This window comes from Camelus dromedarius, chromosome 31 (assembly GCF_036321535.1).
Source record: "Camelus dromedarius isolate mCamDro1 chromosome 31, mCamDro1.pat, whole genome shotgun sequence".
NCBI lineage: Eukaryota > Metazoa > Chordata > Mammalia > Artiodactyla > Camelidae > Camelus > Camelus dromedarius.
Window position 1 is genome coordinate 20,378,840 of NC_087466.1, and position 21,503 is coordinate 20,400,342.

General features: G+C 59.6%; 1 protein-coding gene across 24 annotated transcripts in view; it reads right to left on the reverse strand.

Moving 5' to 3' along the window:
• Positions 1–21,503, reverse strand: part of NCOR2 (nuclear receptor corepressor 2) — a 214,963-nt gene that overhangs the window by 30,049 nt on the left and 163,411 nt on the right. For 17 of the 24 annotated variants that reach the window (XM_031442513.2, XM_031442507.2, XM_031442506.2 and 14 more), the window contains 5 exons: positions 16,923–17,070; positions 13,804–13,854; positions 12,115–12,745; positions 5,182–5,302; positions 3,988–4,159 (listed from right to left, as the gene is read on the reverse strand). In XM_031442513.2, coding sequence (XP_031298373.1) covers positions 3,988–4,159; positions 5,182–5,302; positions 12,115–12,745; positions 13,804–13,854; positions 16,923–17,070 — 1,123 coding nt within the window. The remainder of the gene's footprint in view (positions 1–3,987; positions 4,160–5,181; positions 5,303–12,114; positions 12,746–13,803; positions 13,855–16,922; positions 17,071–21,503) is intronic. The other 7 variants (XM_031442509.2, XM_031442524.2, XM_031442521.2 and 4 more) reach the window with 2 other exon arrangements.

Consider the following 21,503-nt stretch of genomic DNA (forward strand, 5'->3'; position numbering starts at 1 on the left):
ACTGGAACATGGTCATGTCCACCCATTTATTTATCATCTGTAACAAAGCCGAGTAGTTGCAACAGAGACCGTCTGGCCCACAAAGCCTACGATATGTACCACCTGGCCCTTTGCAGAAGAGGCTTGCCGACCTCTTCACGATGACGGAGGTCAGAGGGTTTGCTGAGACGCGTGTACGTGTGCTCTGACAGGCGTGGCCAGGCCCAGATGCCCAGGATGACAGCACGCACACGTCAGCCTGTCTGCGGAGCACGTACCACATCCAGGCACCCGGCTGAGTATTTCAGCAGCGTGAACTCAGCGAGCCTCCTCATAGACTCAGAAGGAAGAGTGCCCAGGCCCACTGCGCAGAGCGGGCGCTGAGGGCTGGACACGCTGACGGACTTATCTAAGGTCACCAGCAAATATTTGGCTAAGTCAGGATTCGACCCCTTGACCTCCTGGCCGCTGCAGCTGCAGATAACACGACAACAGCAGAGGGCGATGCTCTCGGGGAGCCTCCCAAGGGGGCTCCAACTAAGCTTTCTGCGTGGACCGACTGGTCTGTCCTTGCAATATCCAACAGCGAGCTGACCGTGATTATCCCTGTTTTGCAGATGGGAACACCGAGGCTCAGAGGGGCAAAGTCACTCGGCCAAAGGCCTCCAGCCAGCAAGCAGGAGCTCTGAGCCTGGGTAGATGGGCTGCAGGCCGTGACCTTAACCGTCGCAGTGCACAGTGACCACAGCAAGAGCAGCAATGCTGGGCCCTGGATTCTCAGGCCCGGGGACGGCCTGTACACAGGGCCAAAGGCCAGGTGTCTTTACAGCTTCTCCCGCAGGCCTCTCACTCTGCTGAAATCTGTCCTAAGCTAATCTGAAATCTGCCTCTCCCTTGAGAGTTGGAGTCAAGCTGGAGGACGGACTGGGGGGTGGGGGGTGATAACTGGCTGACAACAACTTGAGAACGCCAGGGCTGGGATGGGAATGGCAGGCGGGTGCTACCCCTTGGGCCACCTCCACATGACAGAGGGAGGCTCTGAAGGCCCACCAGGGCGAGGCGGGAGGGCGTCAGCACTGCGGTGGCACCTGCTGTGGGAACCATGGGTGGGAAGCAAGCACGTGTGCCGCACACTCCCCCGGGACAGACTGAGCCCCCCGCGCCCCCTGCCTGTGCCTGGTGAAGTGGGCAGCTCCCAGGAAGGGGTCACAGATGCAGGGAGTGACTCGGGGTGGGGAGCCCCTAACGGAGGTGCCCCCACAGGGCTGACACTGGGCTCGGAAGTTCCATCAACACCCTGGACCTCACTCACCCAGCTCCCCGACCCTGTGCACACCGGGGCTGCTCTCTCCAGCTCAGCTCTGGCTACGGTGGGTGGGGGTGGGAGCAGGGGATGGCTCCGGTGCTGGAAGCGAAACCTGGGGCTGGGCCAGGCTGGGCAGGCGGCCGAGAGCCTGGAGAGACAACCTGTTCCTCCAGCTGGGCCCGGGAAGCCCAGGGGACAGGCCGGGTGGAGCCGCTCCACACAGGAGCCAGGCGGCAGGGGAGGCTGCTGAGACACCAGGGAGGTAGCGTTGGGTGCTAAGTTCACATATGTGCCTTAGGTGCTGAGCCGCAAGCCAGACTGTGGTGCCCGATGCCAAGTGCACCGTCTCCTGTCCAGGAAGCAGTGCGGCCCTCCGCCACACCAACGGGCAGAATGCCAGACTCAGAAACCACTTTGTGGTGGTGGCTCACTTTCTCCCAGGACGGGGCCTGCGACCCGTCCCCGCAGGCTCTGTCCGGCCCTGGGTGGTGCCCAGCCACCCAAGTGCAGCCCAGCCTGGCTCAGACCTGGCACAGGCAAGGCTGTCTGGGCCCCTGACATCGCCACGCAGCTACTCGCCCTGGGCTGCTGCCCTGGACCTGGACCTGGACCTGGAGCCAGACCCCATGTCGCACACTGCACTCCCGCCCAGAGAGCCCCACCTCCATCGTGGGGAGTCCCAGTCCCAGCATGGGTGGCCGGCAAGGTCCCAGGAGAAGGCAGACATCCTGCTTTAAACCCCACACTGGGTTCATCAGCAGGTCCCACTGGCTTTGCCTCTGAAACAAAAATCCCAGTGCCCCCCTCCCACCTCCATGGTCACCCAAACAATCCAGGCTGCCACTGTCGCCAGCCTCCTCCACCTGCCCACAACTCCCTGTAGCCCTCTCTCCTCAACAGAGACTAGGGAGAGAGATCTTTCCAAATTATAAATCAGATTACCTGACTTCCTCACCCCTCACCACACACACACACACACACACACACACGCGCGCGCGCACCCTTAAAATTTCTCCAGCAAAGGCTTTTTTCCTGCATCCAAGACAAAAATCCCCACAGTGCCATGGCCTATGAGGTCCTACACAATCTAGTCCCCCACTTCCCTGCCCAACCTCCTGGCCTACCCCCTCCCCAGCCACAATGACCTCCTGGCAGCTCTGCAAACACACCATGCTCCCACCCCAGGGCCTTAGCACATGCTGTCCCCCGTGTCTGGAATGCCCTTCCTCCAGATCTGCCCATGACTGCCTTCTCCTCTTCACAGAGAGCCCTTCCCCGAGCCCACCATCATTCACGCTGTTTTATCTTCTGTTGCGTGAACTGCTCTAGTCATCTTGCTTCCTTACGTGTTCCCTTGCTCAACATCCTTCTCACTCACAAAAAACAGCAGCTCCCTGGAGCAGGGACATCACCCTGCTCACTGCCGAACCCCCACTGCCTAGCACCAGGCTTGGCAATCGTAGGTGTTCAACAAATGTCCTGGCCCTGTGGCCACAAGCCAGCCTGTGCGCCGGCCAGGACGCACTCCCGCCTGTGTGGGGGGCTCCTGAGTCTTCCCGCAGCAGGTGAAGGCGGCTGTGGAGGGGCTGATTAGATGGGGTGTGCCCGGCAGCCTGCGTCACCTGTGGGAAGTATGGAGCCGTCCTCCTTCAGGGACAGCCCTGCTCTTGGTCCTCAGAAGGCACACAGCACCGCCCTCAAGAAGGCCCGTGGACGAGGGCCAACCTGGCTTTCTGCAGAAGGTGGGATGCTATACCAAAGGCTGGTGGGGCGGTGGCACAGGCAGCCTTGGTCGCCTGAGCCTGTCCCTGATCAGGGAGGGTGGACTGGGGTTCTGCTGCCTTCAGACCCAGAGAGCAGCCCACAGAAGCCTGGGCTAGCCCCGCACAGGGGAGCCTCTGGGGGGTCCGCCCCCCCATGCCTGTGATGTGCCAACGGCACCCGCAGCATGCCAGGCTGACCTGGGATGGGTGCCCCTTTGGGACACAGGCTTGAGACTTCTTGCGTCCAGGGGGGAGTAGGGCAGAGACAGAAGATCCAAAGAACAAGAAACTATGCCCCACCTGTCTCCTGACCTTGAGCTTCACGTGGTGACAATAAAGCACGCCCTGGGCAGTTGCTACAACACAGCTGCTCGGGGAAATCACCCCACTGGCTCCCCAGTGAACCCAGTGGCCTCAGCCTGGAATAAGGTCAGGGTGAAAGCTGGAGGGGGTGGTGCTTCCTGCCCAGGCCCCAGAGTTGTCGCCAGCTGGCGCCAAGCCTCATCCATGGTTCTAGAAGCTCACATGTGGACTGAATCCCATGGAACCAGAGGCTGAGCCACAGACATGTTTTTGTGCCTGCACGATGCTTTCGAAAATTTTGAGAAGTTGACAATGTGAGAAACTAGAAGATTTCCCATGAAAAGATAGATTTTTAGCTTCTCTGGAAGACCAACCCCAGGCCTGTATTGCCACATGGTGGACTCTTGGTTGAGGCCAATATGTGGGCCCACTTTAGAAAGAATGTGAGTTCTCAAATTTGCCACACTCCCCTCGTTTCCCTACTGCCTCACTCCCACGTGCTTCACGCATTTCTCAGCCTGCCCAGCCACTGCAGGCTTGGAGTTTGCAGCAGCTGCTCCACACGAACTAACGTCCCTCACGGCCGCCATCTGCCCTCCCTCCCTCATTCTCTCTCAGCCACTGAGACACACTTACCCTCCTTCTCGGCAGGAGGCACAGGACTCCTACTCTTGCCTCGAGGGCTGTTGGTGGGCTGCTGGGAGGTGCTGCTCTCCGGCTGCAGGTGCTGCGGTGGCGGTGGGGCGGGGGGGGCTGGCTTCGGGGGCGCCGTGTCCTCCCGGGGGGGCTCGTGGACTTTGGTGACCTGCTGAGGGAAGCAGGGAGACGTGGGCATCTTTCTAGGCCATCCACAGGTCACAGGGATCAGGGAAAGCCTTCCAGGACCCCTGCACGTGCCAGCCTGGAAACGGAGGCCAGGGAGAGGCAGGGACATGCCCAAGGGCACACAGCTTGAGGGCCAGGAGGAAGGGCTCTGCACAAAGTGTACGGGGTACACCCGCCACCCCAGCTGCCTGCCAGTGGATAGCAGAGCCCCCATTCCCCTCCCCGCCAGCCCTCTCCCCCTACCCCAAATCTCTCTGGGTCTTGGAGAGATCGGGGCTGACAAACGGGGCTGTGCCTGGGGAGTGGGCAGCGCAGCCTGGCTCGCCCTGTGCCCCTCGCTCACAAAGCCCTGTTCGGCTCAGTCCCTTAGCCCAAGGCCCCCCAGCGGCCGTGGGAAGCCCAGGCCTGCCTCCTCAGGGAGGGACAGCGTTGGCAATGACTGAGCTATCACGAGGAAGGGCACCTCTGAGGGTCTTCCTGCTTGGCCTGGAGAATCTTCCAGCCCCAGCCCCCGACAATCACTCCACAAATGGCCTCATGTTAACTGATGGCCACCCCTCCTTCTCTGAGATACTGTGACAGCAGGGGGACGTCCTGCCTTCACACAGCCCAGTGCCTGGTCTGGGGAGCTCGTGGAAGCCCTCGGCGGGCGGGGATGGTGTGGTGAGAGCAGCCAAGCTGGCTCCAGGGCCTCAGAGGGCAGCCGGGAGGCCAGAAGGGACGAGGCCCGCAGGCCAGTTTGTCCAGGCCCCGCCCGGCACACCTGCCAGCTCCCGGAGCACTTCCCGCCTTGTCTCCGTGCGGATTTCTCCAGGAAACAGGAGGCGCCGGGAAGAGCGCAGCTGCAGGTGCTGGGCACCCCCACCCTGAGTGGCACACCCGCCCTGGCCTGCGCTTGGCCTGATTTACTGTCCCCCAACTAGGAAGTGAAGGTCACAGGGGCTCAGGGGTGGCTGCCTGGCTCGGTGGGAGTCCCAGGGCACAGGGGGGGGGGCGGGCACTCACAATCGGGGGGATGGCAGCTGCCCGCTGCTTCAGCTGCTTCAAGTCCAGTGGCTTCTGGGGCGAGGCATTGGTCCTGGCGTCGCTGGTGGGGGTGAGGAGGCTGGGCCGTGGCGACAGCAGCCTGAGGAGGGAGACCAGCGTCAGGCCCACAGGCTCACAGCCTCTCCTGGCTCCAGCCTGATGGGACTGGAGGGGCCGCCAGAGGGGACACCGATGCCCAGGGTCACCAGGAGACCTGGGGTCAGGGGCGGGACCCGTCCCAGGATGCCTCCCTCCCTCCCTGCCTCGGTCCACGCAGGCCCCACTTCCATCCCGGCCTGGATCAAACACTCCCTAGAGACAGCCCAAGGCAAAGAAGTCCCAGAGAGCCCACACTCCGGGCTGCCAGAAAGCCAAAGAGTCAACCAGGTTAAGGTCTGCTGAGCCCAAGAGATTCAAGGAGATTATTCATCACCCAAATATGAGAGCCTCAGGTGCCAGGGCGGGGCCTGAGGCATGGCGCTGAGCGGACTCTGCTTACCGGAGACAGGAGTCGGGGAGCCCACCCACTCAACCAGAACGCTCCACTAACTGGAATCTTGCCTGCACACTGTTTCCTGAGGAGCTAAAGCCGGTGGGTGCAGGCTTTGGGTGGAGGGGCCAGTCAGTGTGCACGCTGCCCGCCCATCTGCCCTAAGTGTGACTGACTGGTGCTGAGCTGGGCCTGCAGGTGCCTTGTCCCCAAAGCAAGCATGTCTGTCTGCTGCTGACACGCAGAACGGCACGGCACACCTGCACAGGGTACATGGGAGGGCTGAAACACGGCACGATGCCCGAGACACGGCTACTCCAGTGCAAGGCTGCAGTGTCTGGGGCGCCCTGGGGTGTGTCTCCAGAGCTGTTTATAGGTGTCGCCTCCTTCAGGAAGTCCTCAGGGATTTCCAGGACAGGGCACAGTGCCCTGCTGCAATCCCCATCTGGCTCCCCAGCTCTATGAGGAGCTGGGTCTGCCCCAGCCTCAGAACCCCTTGCCCACCCGCCGGGGCTGCCTGGTTCCTGCCCAGCTCTGGACTCCCCGCAGCAACCTGCACCTGCTGAACACATAGCAGATCTGGTGCTGTGCTTGGGGCGCATGGAGAACAAGAATCCTCCAAGTGTTTGCTCGCAGGGCGCCAGAGCCGGCTAGGTGATCAAACAGTGCACACAAAGGTATCCGCTGTGGGGTGGAATGCAGCCAGAGGGCAAAAACGCAGGCCAGGTCCCCAAAGCCAGAGGGTCCTGCCGGCACGGCCCCCACTGTGCTGTGACCATCCTGGCTGATGCCACACGCAGACTGGGAGTCACAGCCACTGCCTCCAGGTAAGATCCGTGACAACCAGGATGCAGCTCACACCACCGAGTGCCAGTGGCCGGATGCCCAGAGACGAGCAGAACTTGGCTCCTTCCCGCAGGCGGAGCGGGACCGACTCGTGACATGCAGCCTAGGTGCCCCCTGCTCCCTGCGGTGGCGGGACCACAGCCTGTGAGCAGTCAGTCCCGCAGGCGCTAACCTCCTGCCTGCATCTGCCGCAAGCCCAGCTGAGCGGAGACAGACGCAGGGACGCCTGTGGGGGCAGCCCACGGCGTGCAGGTGGGCCGGGCGCAGAGGGCATCCTGACTTCTCCACGCTCGGCTGGCCCCAGCTCCTCCCGACTCCACTCACCCTCCCTCCCGCCCTCACCTCTCCCGCTCACACTCCGAGGACCACCGGAGGCCTCTCCAGCAGCGGCTGCCCCCTCGCTCCGGGATGCAGGCCCAGCCCCGCTTCGCCCTCCACCCTCGGGCCAAGGCACCCTGACCAGGTCCAAGGACCAAAGCTATCGCCAGGCCTGGCGTTCCTGTCACCAAACCCGGCCTCCCCACACTGCCTGTTTAAACCAACCTGCCTTTATGAACTTAAGTCTAAAGTGAATACGCTGCAGCCACTTTGGAAAACACGCCGGTCCTTCCTCAGGAGGAGAATCAGAGTTACCAAGAGGACCTGGCAATTCCATTGCTGGGTGTAGATCCCAGAGGATGAAAACACACATCCACATGAACACTTGTTCACTAAAGCTCCTAGCAGCCACTGTTCTTAAGAGCCAAAGAGTGGAAACAATCCAAATGTCCAGAAACAGATGACTGGATAAACAAAATGTGGCCTGTCCATACAATGGAATATTACTCAGCCATGGAAGCATGAAGTGCTAACTCAGGCTAAGACATGGGTGAACCTCGAAACTTGATGCTGGGTGCAAGAAGCCAGTTGCAAAAGGCTGCAGACCACATGACTCCATTCACATGAAATTCCCAGAACAGGAAAATCCATAGACACGGAAGGCAGATTGCGGTTGCCAGGGCCTGAGAGCTGCGGGGTGAGGAGCGCTGCTAATGGGCATGGGGTTTCTTTTCGAGGTAACAACAACGTTCTGGAATTAAACAGTGGTGACGATCACACAGCTCTGTGAATGTACTAAAAACCACTGAACTGTACACTTTAATGGCTGAATTGCATGGTTTGTGAATTATGCCTCAATAAAACTGCTATGAGGAAAAGATAAAGAATATACTATTTGCTAGCCATGAAATCAAGTGTTTGATGTATTATCTGCATTGTTTCCAAGAACAATAAAGTAGCAACGTTAAATGTTATTTGTTGTATAAAATACTTCAAAATGCAGATTTTAAAGTCAAAATATAAACTTTTGTATCTGTGTAAACATAATTTTGTAAGGACAGAAAATAAGTTTTTATACTACATATGAAAAACAAAGTGTGTCCACTCTGTCAACAAACCAGGGCCTTCCACCCAGGCTCGTGTCCTGCCTTGGTTTCCCTGTGGCTCCCTGTCCAGGCAGGGGGCAGGCAGATTGGAGGGGAAGGGAGCAGGGGTTGCCCCTCAGATGCTCTCAGCAGGCACCAGCTGGGGGATGCGCACAGAGCTCCAGACGCCTCTTTCCTGAGTCCACTCCCCCACCAGCCCCAGCAGGAGCTCAGTGGGACTGCGGCCATGGGCACAGCACTTCACAGTTTACGAGATGACAGTCTGACCTCTCACTGTAAACAGAACAGCATCAAAGAACAAGGGGCTGGGTGCAGATCCTCAACAAGCCCAAGGGTCCTGAGACCCCTGAGGCAGAGGGAAGATGCCTGGTGCTCACGTGATCCCCCAGCCTCCCCTCGCCCGGTGGGCGAGCATGGCCTCTGAGCCCTCCTCACAGCAGTGCCCTCCCTTCGGTCTCTTTCCTTTGTTTTGTTGGAAGACAGGGCTCTTATTTTCCTCTCTGGAGGCCCAGGCAGGGCAGGGCAGCAGGGGCTCTCGGAGCCTGGCACCACACACGTGACCTGGGACAGGCGGGGGAAGCCAGCAACTTGTCTGGAAACAGCCAGGGCCCTGCCCCACCTACCCAACCCTGTAGTTCAGGGCTCTGGCTCCTGGTTCATAGCCCGCCTTCGGCCATATGACTTAACCAACTGTGCCTCACTCAGTTTCCTCATCTGTAAAATGGGCGTGAGAACAGCCGCTCCCTCCGAGGACTGTCCTCTGGGTGGAATGAGGGAAGCACACGAAGCACTGAGAACAGCGCCTGGTGCTGAGTGGGTCAGGAGTCTTCCCATCACTGTGGCTCTTCTTCCCACCCTGGAAGACCAGGGCTGGGGGAGGTGGGCAACAGGGACCTCTGGGTCTATGACACTGTGCCGCCCCCTCTCTGCTGACGCCCCCACCAGCTTCCTCATTATCAGTGATCTCAGGCTAGGAAGGCAGGATCATGAACAGAGAACCACACAGACACAGTCATGCTGCTTTGTGACCCCAGGATAAAAACCCTACTCCTCACCTTGTCCCCCAGGGCCCTGTGGAACCAGGTCCCTGCCCACCTCTGTGAGCTCCTCTCCTGTCCTCTCCTCTTCCCCTTACTGGCTTCACTCTCTGCCGCAGGCCTCTTAGCTGTCTACTGAACGTAAGCTCACGGGGCCACAGGCCCTTTGCACTGGCTGTTCCTGCTGTTGGTTTTCCCTCCACGTGTCACACTACATGCTCTGACCATCCTTCAATGTCACCTCCTCAGACAGGCCTCCCTGACTGCCCCTCGCATCCCCCCCACCTGCTGCTCCCCCAATCTCCCCATCATCCAGTTACCATGTGAGCATACCCTTTATTCCATTACTGTTCCAGTTCTGTACTAGTTACTCTCACCAAAATACAAGCTCCCTGGAGCCAGGACCTTGTCTGTCCTTGAGCCCAGAATGGTGCCTGGAGCACAATGGTGACCAGTCAATCATTTATGGAATAAAGAAATAAAGGAAAAATTGCTGTTACATTCTTTCAAAGTTCCAGGGGTCAGCGGAAGAAGCCACATTCCAGCCTCCTCTTGGAGTGACCTTTGGGGGTTCCTGAAGCAACTCCAAAGGAGGGCAGCAAATTCTTCATCAAGCACCTACTATGGGCCTGGTACCAGGCTGGCTCACAACTCCATTATCCTCACAAGAAGCCCATAAGCAGGGATACCTATCTTACAGATGAAAAAACTGAGGCCCAGGGGAAGGGGCTTTCCGAAGGTGCCCAGGCACCTTTTCTGGGAAGCAGAACAGGCAGCGGCAAGCAAGCTCAAGGCTCTGCTATCAAAGCCACTATCTCTGGCCGTGGGCCAAGAAAACTCCCAGGCAGAACTGCCTGGCAGAAAGAGACGCAGAGTGAAAGCAGGACGTGATTTTCTCTCCCAGAGCCATCCGAGCTCGGGCCAGAACGAGATGCATCTTGCGTCTGTCCAGGGACGCCCAGTTCACTGTGCTGGGGCTGCCAGGCAGGAAGGAGGGCTGCGGGCAGGTGGCCAGGACCTGGGGTCGTCGGGGAGGGCCCCGGTCCCGACGGCCCTTCTGGGAGGCGCTGGCTGCCAGGGTGTGCTCTGACGCATCTCGCCTGCATCCTCCGGCGCCCGCCTGGCCCTGTGCGGCGCGGCCGGGGTGGGGGTGGGGGGTGGCGGCCTGCCAGCCAGGAAGAGGTCAGGAGGCTGGCCTGAGTCCAGCCTCGCCTTGAGGGCGGGGGACTGGCCTCGGTCACACAGGGCGTGACAAGCCAGGTGTCCTGACTCTCAGCCCAGGGCTCCAGCTCCCAAGGGATCGAATGCTGGCCGTTCAGGCAGGAAGAGCAGACGGAAGCCAGACCCAGCTGGGGGAGGGAAGGACGCATCCCTGGGTGGGGCTGTTCAGGGAGGGGAGACCTCAGGCTTGGCCCGAGATGTCCGGGGGGCTGTCGGGATCCAGCCAACTGTCCAAGCTCTCCAGCCGGGGCAGGCCTTATGCACCCAAAACAGACTCCAGGAGGCTGCTTATCAGCGTGGCTGCCCCATGAGCTCAGCACTCTTGCCACTAAGCACAGAAACATGTGTTTCCATGACTCTGTCCCCACAGCCAGCAGGAGAGGGTGGGGAGTGCCCGCCCTGACCCTATTACCCAGACCATGGCCCAGGGCCCTGCCGGCAGACCAAGCCTCCGTGAGCAGTTTTCTGAGCTGCGCCCACTGGACAGGAAGCTCAGGACCTCTGTGGTCTCAGAACCCCGATGGCCAGGGCTTTGCTGATCAAAGGGCCACCCACCAGACCCGCTGTTTCTCACACGAACAGGGTGAGGTTCCTGCCAAGGACCCCAGGATGCAGGAGGCAGAGGAGACGTGTCTTCCCTGCTTTTGGGGAACATGCGGAGACCCAGGGAGCTCTGACTGGGTCTGATATTCACATGAAAATGTTCTAGAACTTGCCATTTTCACATGCCCCAAGGTGAATCATGGGGCAGAGGAAACGGCTCCCAGTGAACACGTCGGATTTGTAAGTCAGATTTTCCTCCCTCTTGCGTTGCCCAGAACTTTTCCGAGAGACGTGAGAGAGAAAACAGACTGCACTGTTTTTAGTCAAAATAAAAATGACCGGCCTGCCCCACTAGAACACAGTTCTTCAAGCCGCCCAGACATGAGCAGGAGCGGGTCCCCACGGCTCTGCCCTTGGCTGCCCACGTTCAACCCTAACTTTGGTGCTGGCTGGCGGCCTTGGGGACCCTCCCCCTTTGACCTAGCCACGGCCACCTCTCAATCTGTACCCCTGTGCCTCGCTGGTCCCTGTTAAATCTTCCACACACGTAGCCGGCATGTTTCAGAGCCTGAGAGACACCCCAGCTCTCTCAGGCATAAGCTCTGAAGGTCTTCTCATTGCCCACCCAGCCCAAGAGGCCCCACGAGGTGGACTGGACTGCTGGCCCTGCCTCTCCCCACCCTGCCCACTACTCACAACTCTACTCCGTGCCTGAATCACGCGGGCACTTTGCACCTGCTGTCCCCCCGTGCGGAGGGTAGAACTGCGTCCCCCAAAATACGTTCAAGTCCTAACAGCCAGGTACCTGTGAAAGTGAACTTTTTCTGGAAATGGGCTCTTTGCAAATGTGATCAAGTTAAGATGAGGTCCTAATCCAATCACCGGAAATACAGGCACACAGACACACAGGGAAAAGGGCAAGTGCCCACGGAGTGGCGTGTCTGCAGGCCAAGGATGGCTGGCACCACCAGACTCCGGAGGAGGCAGGAAAGAGCCTCCCTCAGAACCTTCAGAGGGAGTGGCCCTGCTGACGCCCTGGTTTTGGAAGGGTTCTTTGTGATGGCAGCTGTGGGACACTAATCTGGGCTGCCCGGCACACTGTCTCCCTCGCTGTCCCTGTGGCTCCCCACTTCCCCACCCAGGCTCAGCTCAGAGGCCACCTCTGACACTGCCCTCTCCCAGCACGGAACTCTGGAGTCCCAGCTGCTCGATGCTGGCCTCTCTACATTGGCCACGTGCTCTGACAGCAGGCATGGAATTGTCTCATACGTGCTGTCTTGGTATACAGATGGTGCTCAGCAAGTGCTCGCAGAACGGGAAGACAAAAGCCGCCCCCTGGCCACCTGCTCACCTGTTCTTGTCGCCGCCCTCAGGCTCGTCCACCTCATCGGCGCTGCAGGTGGCACTGGAGTCACTGTCCTGGGGGGCGCCAGGGCCCTTGGCTGCGGCGCCTTTGCCCCCGGGGCCGCTGCCCTCCTTCTTCTCCGCCTTGAGCGCCCCCTCAGGCGCAGCCTCGGTGCCGGCCTCTGCGGCCCCCTTGACTCTGTCCGGCCCCTCCTCAGCCGCCTCCTCCTTGCACTCGCTCTTGACAGGCTCCCCGGGGGGCGCCTCGCCCGGCTCCTCCGTCTTGCCCGCGCCCACCTCTGCGGACAGCTCCTGGGCCGCAGGGGGCTTCTGCTCCTCACCCTCCTCGGCCGAGGGGGCGGCGGGCTCTTCCTCCTTCTCCTCCTTGGGGACCACAGGAGGGGGTGCGGCGGGCGATGCGGGTGCCGCTGGGGGCGTGGGTGGGCCAGCGGCTTCGGGGGCCGGGGCGGGCTCGGTGGGGGCAGGGGCCTCCTCGGGCGGAGGGCTGGGAGGCTCAGGAGGCGGCCCACCAGCTCCCGGGTTGGGCGGGGGCTTGGGCCCATTCTGTCCCGTGTCTTTGGCGGCCTCAGTGCGGGGCGACGGGATGCTTTCGGTGTCGGAGCTGTTGTTGACGGTGGCTGCGGGGGAGAGCGAAGACGGGGTGAGCAGGGCCAGGGGCTCGGGTGAGGCCTTCCTCACAGCACCCCCACTGCCCTGAATGCACACCCCAGTTCTGGGCAGGAGATCAGGCTGGCGTGGCCCCATCACCTGACACCAAACAGACCCAAGCCTGCCCGGCCCTTTCCCAGTGCCCCGTCCTCTCGCCGCCTTCTCCACATGCTGGCCCTGGGGCCCAACAACCTTCTTCACTTTCAACCCCCAGGATTGCTGCAGGGGCAGCCAGCATCCCCAGCAGAGCAGGATGAGGGAGGCCGGGGCTGCAGGCCTTTGCTCTGGGGTCTTCATGTTCTCATCTGAGCTACAGCCTGGCTCTGCCCCAGCTGGCGGCCTGGCTGTGGTAACCTCCCAGCCTTGCTTTCCCCATCTGTAGAGCGGGAGAGCAGCTCCCACCCCACATGGGTGTGACAGCACAGGGTGACACCTGGTATCTTCTCTGTCACCATCATCACATGATGACCAAATGGGCCCAGTGTACTCAGAGGAGCCCACGGGGAAAGGGCCACATCGACTGTATCCCCGACGGGTACCCGCAGGACTGCTACACAGCAGGTGCACAGTAGGTGTTGTCTGAGTGACTAAATGTATGTGCAGATGAAGGGGAGGGGGCCTTGGCTCCAGGCCTCGCTCTTTTGCCTTAACAACCACTCCTGTCCCTTCTCTGAGTTTCAATTTTCCTCATTTTCTACAAAACGGGGACCTCTGAAACCCTCTTCCCCTACACTTGCTGTTGGAGAAATCAAACTGGGTAAGAGTCATGGCTGAAAACACTGGTAGAAATCAACAAAGCAGCTGAGCTGAGCATACTGATCTGCAGGAACGAGCCAGGGAAGAGCATGGGGAACAGACACTGCATTGAGAAGGGGGGACAGAGGCAGCAGCAGCACAAATGGCGGTGCTCACAGGTAGAGGCGTGCCCACAGAAGGGGTCCCTCATAGAGGACAGGTGACCGTGGGATGCCCCCCGCCCCAGCCTGGCCCTACCCCCGTCCCCCAGGCCAGCTGGCCACATTCGTACCTGGGCCACTGCATTCCCCTCTGGGTACCTCGTTCCCAGAGGCGTGTAAGGCTGGAAGGAAGTGAGAGAAGGGTTAGAGCGAGGTGGCATGAGAAGCAGGGTGGTAGGGAGGAGGTTTGTAGGCCATGGGGGCAGGGCCAGCAAAAGGGCCTAGGGCCCAGCAGGCAGCAGGGAGGACCTACAGCCCTGTCCCCAGAGCCCTCACCCTGAACACTCCTGAGTGTCCTAGGACAAGCCACCGGCCTCCTCTGGTTCCCGGCTCCCAGGTCTGAGGGGTGGGGGCTGCTGGTCTCAGAGGGGGGCAGGGCTGGGGGAAGAGGTCTTTGGGGCTGCCCGCCTCTTCTCACCCCTCAGAGAGCCAGGCCAGCAGGGGCTGCAGGCGCCCTGCACAAACGATTCCTTCAGCCTTCACTGCCCCAGACCCCTGGCCTCTCCCGTTTCTTGCCTCCCTTCAAGGCCCAGAGCAGAGGCCACCCTTCCAGAATAACAGTCCCAACAACAGCAACACAGGGCTTGCTCTGTGGGGGTCGGGCTCCAGGCAGAGCTCTCTCTGCACACACACGTCTAATCCTCAGCAACCTCTAAGCTGGGGACAACCGCCGCTCTCCACTGCATATGAGGAAACAGAGAGGTTGAGTCACTTGCCCAAGGCCACACTGCATGGGGGCAGGAGAGGGCCAACCCCAGCATCCTGTGTCCCTAACCACAGGTTCCTGCCCCTGCCTGCGGCAATGTCACTCCCTCCTTTCACGTCATCAGACCTCAGGATGAAGGAGGCCGGCACCGAGGTCCCTTGGACCACCGTGCTCCTCTACAAAATGGGCAGTTTGCGCCTGGCTCTCTCCCTTACTGAGAGGCTTGTGTCCAAAGGGAGCTCTCAGGAGTGAGGGTGCACCGAAGTGCCACAGGGCTGTGAAGACTCTGATGGCTGGCCTACCCCCAAAATGCTTCTCACTCAGTCCCTCCAAGTGGGGCCCGAGAACCAGTACTTGTGACAAGACTGAATCCTGGTCCCCAAACAGGCCAGCTGGCTACCTTGGGTGACCTCTCTGGGCCTCGGCGTCCTCATCTGTGAATGGGGTGATGACAGCTCCCGTGCCATCGGGCCGTTGTGACAATAAAGGGAAAACTCAAGGCTGCTGCTCTCACTACGACCACGACCTTTACGGGAGACACTGCCAGGCCAAACGGATCACTCCTCCCTCCCCTGGATTCATCTCCAGCCTGGAGGCAACAAGGTACCGGCCGCCTGCCCCCTGCAGGGGTCTGTGGTGCTTTGGTTCTAGAAGGTTCCACCGGGGTGTCCTCAGGCCCTCACTCAGAACCCATGCCACCTCCCCTATCCGGCTCGCGTGACGGGGTTACGGAGGGAACACTGGCTGGACTGGCAGATTCCAAGTCTACCAGGTACACGACTCTGTGTGAGTGATCCTCCCCTCCCTGGGCCTGGGTCTCCTCATCTGTAAGTCACCTTCGGGCAGGACCTTCTGAACTCCTGCCCTCCATCTGCTTAGAGCCACCACATGGTCACAGAAGCCTCAGCTCCAGCCAGACCAGCTCTCCCCCTCCCCACAACCAGCAGAGAACGTCCCTCCCTGACCCCTGATGGTGTGTGTGAACCCTACGGGGGACGGGGGGCTCACTACGCACAGCTCTTACTGGGCAGCGTCGGTTCTGGTTTTAACGCTGAGCCAAAGTCTGGCTTCCTTGCACTTTCCCACCATGCCTGCATCCTGCCCACACGCACAGCTGGGGGATATTTAAAGAGGAAACGGGTTCTGCTCCCTACGCTCCCTTCTCCTGGCTCCAGACCCAGGACCCAGAATGCGAGGACCACAGGGGTCCACAGGGTCACTGGTCAAGCCTCCGGCCAACTTGGGCTACAGAGACCCAGGCCGACGAGCAGGCCAGACTCAGCACCCCAGGGCCATCCCCAGCTTACGACAACCGTAACCAAAAGGCCTGATGCTCCACTTTCAGCCAGGAAGTGGGATTCAGGCTGCTGAATACACTACAGGTTGGTACAGCTTGAATTTATCTGCAGGCCTCGCTCACAGAGCCAGGAAGTGGCTGGCACCTTCCTTCGCCATGTTGGCAGAAGTTCAGGAGTTTAAACGTAGAGACGGACAACAGGAAGGAACCCCAGGCAGGGGCAGGAGAAGAGAAGGTTCCACTCAAGAATTGAGGTCCCCGCTGGGGCAGCTCTGGCCAGGAAGACGGCAGAAGGCAAGGCAGAGACGTTCGGCTAAGCACAGACTGGAGTGTTCAGGGGCGTCATGCCGGGGGCAGGTGCAGACCAGGGAAAAGGGAGAGGGGTGGGGGCCAAAGGCAGACTAATTATTGACCAGGAGCACAAGCCTGGTGTGGGGCAGCCTGGTGTCCTTCCCGAGTCCACGCTCACTACACAGCGAGTGCTTTATATGGGGGCTGGGCCCTGAAGTCAGGGACCATCTCTGCGGTCAAACTCCTCCTGGTGAGCAGTGGCCAAAACCGCCAGTGCAATTCCGGTGACTGATTTTCGCTCATGCCTCAGCAGCCCTCGCCTGGTGGGAGAATTCATCCAAGATCCAGGCAGACGACGCATCTGTGTGAAACCTGGAGGGGCCCCGAGCCTCAGGGCCCCCGGAGAGAAACCTGGGGCCCACGTAATTCCTCATCCAGGCGGGAAACTTGGGAATCAAATGAAGCGCGATGATACTTTGGGATGTTTATCGACCAACAGTATTGGTTCTACTTACACTGGCTGCCTTGTAAAGTAATCATAAATAGCTCAGGTCAAAACGCTATTTTGAAGAACAATTTCTTTTTTTTCTAAAATGGGACACCAGGTGTGCTGGCAAGACAGGCGCCACTCGGGCTAGATGTGTCCTGAATGCATATGGTCACCAAGCACGAGACTGAACGCACGGGGGATCAGGACGACTGAATGGCCAAGTGTCTGGCAGGCACAGAGAGGCCGATGGCCATCACTTGTTGCCACCATCACTGTTGTCACCACAATCACCATCACCATCATCGCCATGCTCACCATCACCATCTCCGGCATCATGACCATCTTCACTAACATCATCCCCATCCCCGTCCAGCAACCCCTCGGGGCAGTCCAGGCCCACCCTCACCTTCTGCCTCCTCCGCCATCTCCTCCTCGTTCCCGCTCACGCCCGACGCCTCCATCTCCTCATCCTCCACCACGGGCGGGAAGGCGGCCTCCTCGCTGGCAGCGGCCGGGGCTTTCTTCTTCTTCCTCCGTGCATTCCTCTCCTTCTCCTAGGGGAAGGGACAGCGGTGGGTCAGGGCCAGGGCTGTCAACCCAGGGACTCCCCGTGCCTCAGGCCTGCACAGCCGCGAGGGACAATGATCCCAGCCACGTGGCCCCGAGGTCACCTCTGCCCCTTTGTGCAGCCAGACCTGCCAGTGGCTATTTTTACCCAGAGCTTCATTCTTCCATCATGTCCCAGATACACCTGGGGAGCAGCCAGGCCTATAGGCTGCCCGGACATCCTTCCAAAACAGGTGAGGAATTTCTATCTCTGCCTGGAAGCCCCCCATGATTACTCCAGCCCCACTGACTGTCCTCGCCGGAGCAGTGACCACACCCCCTAGAGGACACCGTGCCAGGCCCAGTCAGTACATTGGAGCGAATGACTGAGTGAAGCTTTTCTTTGTAGTCTCATCTGCCCCAGCTGAGCCCCGGGGGGACAGGCTAGCTTGGGCAGCTCATCACTTCGCTCCAGTAGTCTTTCCAGGGCACCTCTCGTGTGCCAGGCACCGCACCAGGGGCCGGGAACACACAGTGAACAAGGCAGACAGGGTCTCTGCCCCACAGGCTATTTGGGGAGATGGGTAACCAACACACCAACTACAAAGAAGAAAGACTCCAAGGTGGGGACAGGGTTGCAGAGGGGGACAGACAGGGTGGGGCAAGAGCTTCTCAGAGGAGGTGACATCTGAGCCGAAGGCCTGGGTTGGGAGGAAAAGCTGGCAGGCAAGGCTCTGGATCAGAGTGGTCCAGGTGGAGGGAACTGCAAGTACAGAGGCCTGGAGGTGGAACCAGCTGGGTTTGTTCGAGGAACAGAAAGGAGGCCCTCACTGAGCAGCCTTTCACTTCCTCCCACACTGTGCCCCAAACCCCAGAAGCCCAGCTCCCCATGCATGGAGCCAGGCACCCACCCCAGCTTGGGCACAAACGTAACTCCTCCGTAACAGCTCCCATCTTTGCCCCTCACAGAGCCAGGCGCTCTAGGAGGGCATCTCTTGATTACCATATTGAGCCAAATGGAGGCTCAGAAAGTGTTTGTTGATTGACTTACTGAGTAACTGAATGAGCAGCATCTGGGGCTTGAATGCACAGTCGGCAGAGGTAGGGTACAAGTGGAGGCAGTGTGCTGGGGGGGTCTCAGGTGACAAGGGACCCTCAGGGAAGTGGACTGGCCCCTAAGAGGCGACCCACCCCAATAGAGCTGGTGTGACAGGAGGAGTCACATCCTGAGCCCTTCGGGGTCTCTGAGGAAGGAGATGGGACCTACAACACTCCTGGACACATCAACAGCTCTCACTGAAGCCCACTACACAGGGTGGACTAGTGTCCTCCCAGAATTCATGTCCACCTGCACCTCAGAAGGTGACCTTATTTGGAAATGAGCTCTTTGCAGATGTAATCAGGTATGATGAGGTCATATAACATTAGGGTGGACCCTAAATCCAATGTAACTGGTGTTCTTAGAAGAAAAGGGAAATTTGGACAGAAAACGCCCAGGGGGGTGATGCATCCATAAGCCAAGGCATGTCGAGGACTGCGGCCACCACCAGAAGCTGGGAGGGCAGGGCAGACCACCCCCCGAAGCCTTTAGGAGGAGCACAGCCCTGCCCACACCTTTATTTCAAACTTCCAGCCCCTAGGATTGCAAGAGGATAAATTTCTATTATTTTAAGCCACCCAGTTTGTGGCACCTTGCTGCAGGAAACAGGAAACTAAAGCACCTCCCCTCTGCCAATCCCCCAGCCCCTGTGTGTGTGAAAACGCACACAGCCCACTCTCAGGGCAAATGCCCTGTCACCTCCAGGCGCCAGCAGGCCCTGCTCAGCCAGCCCTGCACCGTGCAGGGCTGGGAACAGACCTGGGGGATCCCGAATCCCCAGATCCTGGGAATGGGGTTACTTCCTGTCCTGTCTTCTTCCTGAGCAAACGAGGGGTCCTCGGAGCGCGGCTGCTCCAAATTCAGGGAGGAGAAGGGAAGTGTCCGTTTGCCCGTTAGTCACAGTTTCCGTCACCAGCACTCAGCCAGGCCACAGCCCCACCCTGCCGAGTGTCCACCGGGCCGCTGCAGGAACGCCCAGCTCCGCCGTACGCACATCCCCAGGCGCAGACCTGCCCCACACCCTGAGATTCTCTCTCGGAGGTGCAAGAAAGTTGTGGGACGTGCGGGTTCTGTAGGTGCGGCCGAGGGCTCCCTTCTTCCCCAATCTATTTTTAGCAGATGGAGACTCACTGGAGCATTTGGGGCTGGGGAAGCAGGTGATCAGTTGCCCAGGGATGGGGGGCAGCGCTTGAAGCCTCGCAGGGAACAGGGGCTCCTGTGGGCCTGGCCGGGATGCACATCCTTCTGGGAACCCCAGGCCTCTCTGACCCGGCGGCCCAGGCCATGTTGGGCCAGGCGGGGCGAGTATGTCAACACCGGAGTGCCCCCAGCGCCGGGTCTGAGAGGCTGGGACTTGGGCAGTATCCCAGGATTCATACCAAATCCTTCCACACGCAGCCCCGAGCCCCGGAACTAGGAGGTGTGTGTACAACAGGAGACGCCGGAGACACTGGTGTTAGTAATCACAGCTGAATTTGTTAAGTACCTACTCTGTGCTAAGCATTCTCTACTTATTAATTCACTGGATCAGCACATCTACTCTGCAAATCAGAACATACTGCTCCCCCACTTCAAACTCACCAGGGGTCCCCAGAACCCCTTGATATAAAACCCCAACTCCTCCTCCGTTCACACGGCCCAGCATGACCTAGAGACGGACCCCACCCACCTCTCCAGCTTGCTCATCTCCTTGGTCTGCTACAAACACACTGGCCTTGGGCAAACACACCAATGCCCCGGCCACAGGGCGTCTGCACCGCTTGTGCCTCCGGCTGGACATCCTTCTCCCACATACCATGTGACTCACGTCCTCACCTCGATCAGGGCTGAACTCATACAACACCTCCTCAGAGAGGTCTTCCCTGATTACCCTGCCAGGATCAGCTAATCTTCGGTCCCCATCAATCACTTTGTACTATATCTCTCATCTTGTCTTCACACCACAACCGGAAATTATCTGGGTGTTAATTTGTCTCTCAAACTAGAACTAACTCCTCGATGGCCAGCATCTTCATCTGTCTGTTCTCGGCTGTATTCCCAGCACACCTGGAACAGTGCCTGGCACAACTCTGTAATTACTTTAGGTGCATGAATCCCACAAAGACTTTGGCTCAGAGAGGAAAAGACACTTGCCCAAGATCACACCGCTCGTGAGTCAAGAAGCCCAGACATCAAGGCAGGTCAGGTTCAAGTACTTCCCCGCCTGACCATCTCTCAGCAGCCTCAGATGGACGAGGCAACAGAGGAAAACAAGGCCAGGCGGGGCTGGGCTGAGACTGACGGAGATGGAGAAGCACGGAAGCCGAGCCCCAGGGCCTGGATTCACAGATGGGAGGAAAGGGTAACCTTCGGCCACCAGGAGGGGGAGGGAAAACCTCGGAGAAGCCATGGGTGCCAAATGTTACATAACTCTGGGAGACGCTCCGCCTGCCCACCCGATCTCCCTTCCTGCTGACGTCGCCTGCGGCTGTGCTCAGGCCAGGCCTGGTGCAAGGCAGGAGGGGACTCCCGCTGACCCTCTGCCTTCCCCACTCCTTCCTGCACTGGCCAAGGGTGATACGTCTTTCTGAGCTCCAGGCGGGGCCTGGCCAGCAGCCAGAGGTGGCTGCCACAGCTTCAGGATTCACAAGGACCTGTCTCCCTCCTGGGGACGGCAGGGTGTGGGGCAGATCTTGTGAGGCCTGCTTGCGTTCTCTGGTGACATGGAACTTACCCCCACACCACGGGTGACCACTGTCAAGATGGATGGACCAGGCGGAGCCCCCACATCACTCACCGTGCTTTCTCCGCAGCCTTCAGTGTGAGTCTGCTCTTACGTGGGCAGCAGGGAAGGAGGACCAACCCCACTCTCCCCAACAGCCCTCTTTCATCAACAGGCGATCAGCCCATGTCCAGTAGCACAGGGACAGGCCCATGGAGGGAAGCCGGGCTCCTACAGACCCCACTCAGGTCTCGCCAGGCTCCGCTGCCCTCACATGAAGAACAGGGGCAATGGTGGCGACCTCAGAGATGTGGAGAGGGACCCACGCCGGCCCTCAGGGTTCCCCTGCTATTCACGCCTCCTCCTTAGGCCGCCAGCGATGCCACCCACCTGCCAGCACGTTCAGGGTCTGGGGACAAGGAGGGCGACTGTCTCTATCAGCTCCCGCTACGTTTCACTCCGACCAGCACATCAGCCTAGAGCCCGGCCTCCACTGGGTCGTCCCTCGGCTCACAAGCCTTCAATGGCTCCCGCTGTCCATTAAAGAAAGATCCAGCTCCTAAGGCCGGCAGGAACCCCCACCCACACGTATACCCCGGGGCACCTGCCGCTGCTTCCCTGGCATACAGTAGGTGCTCAAT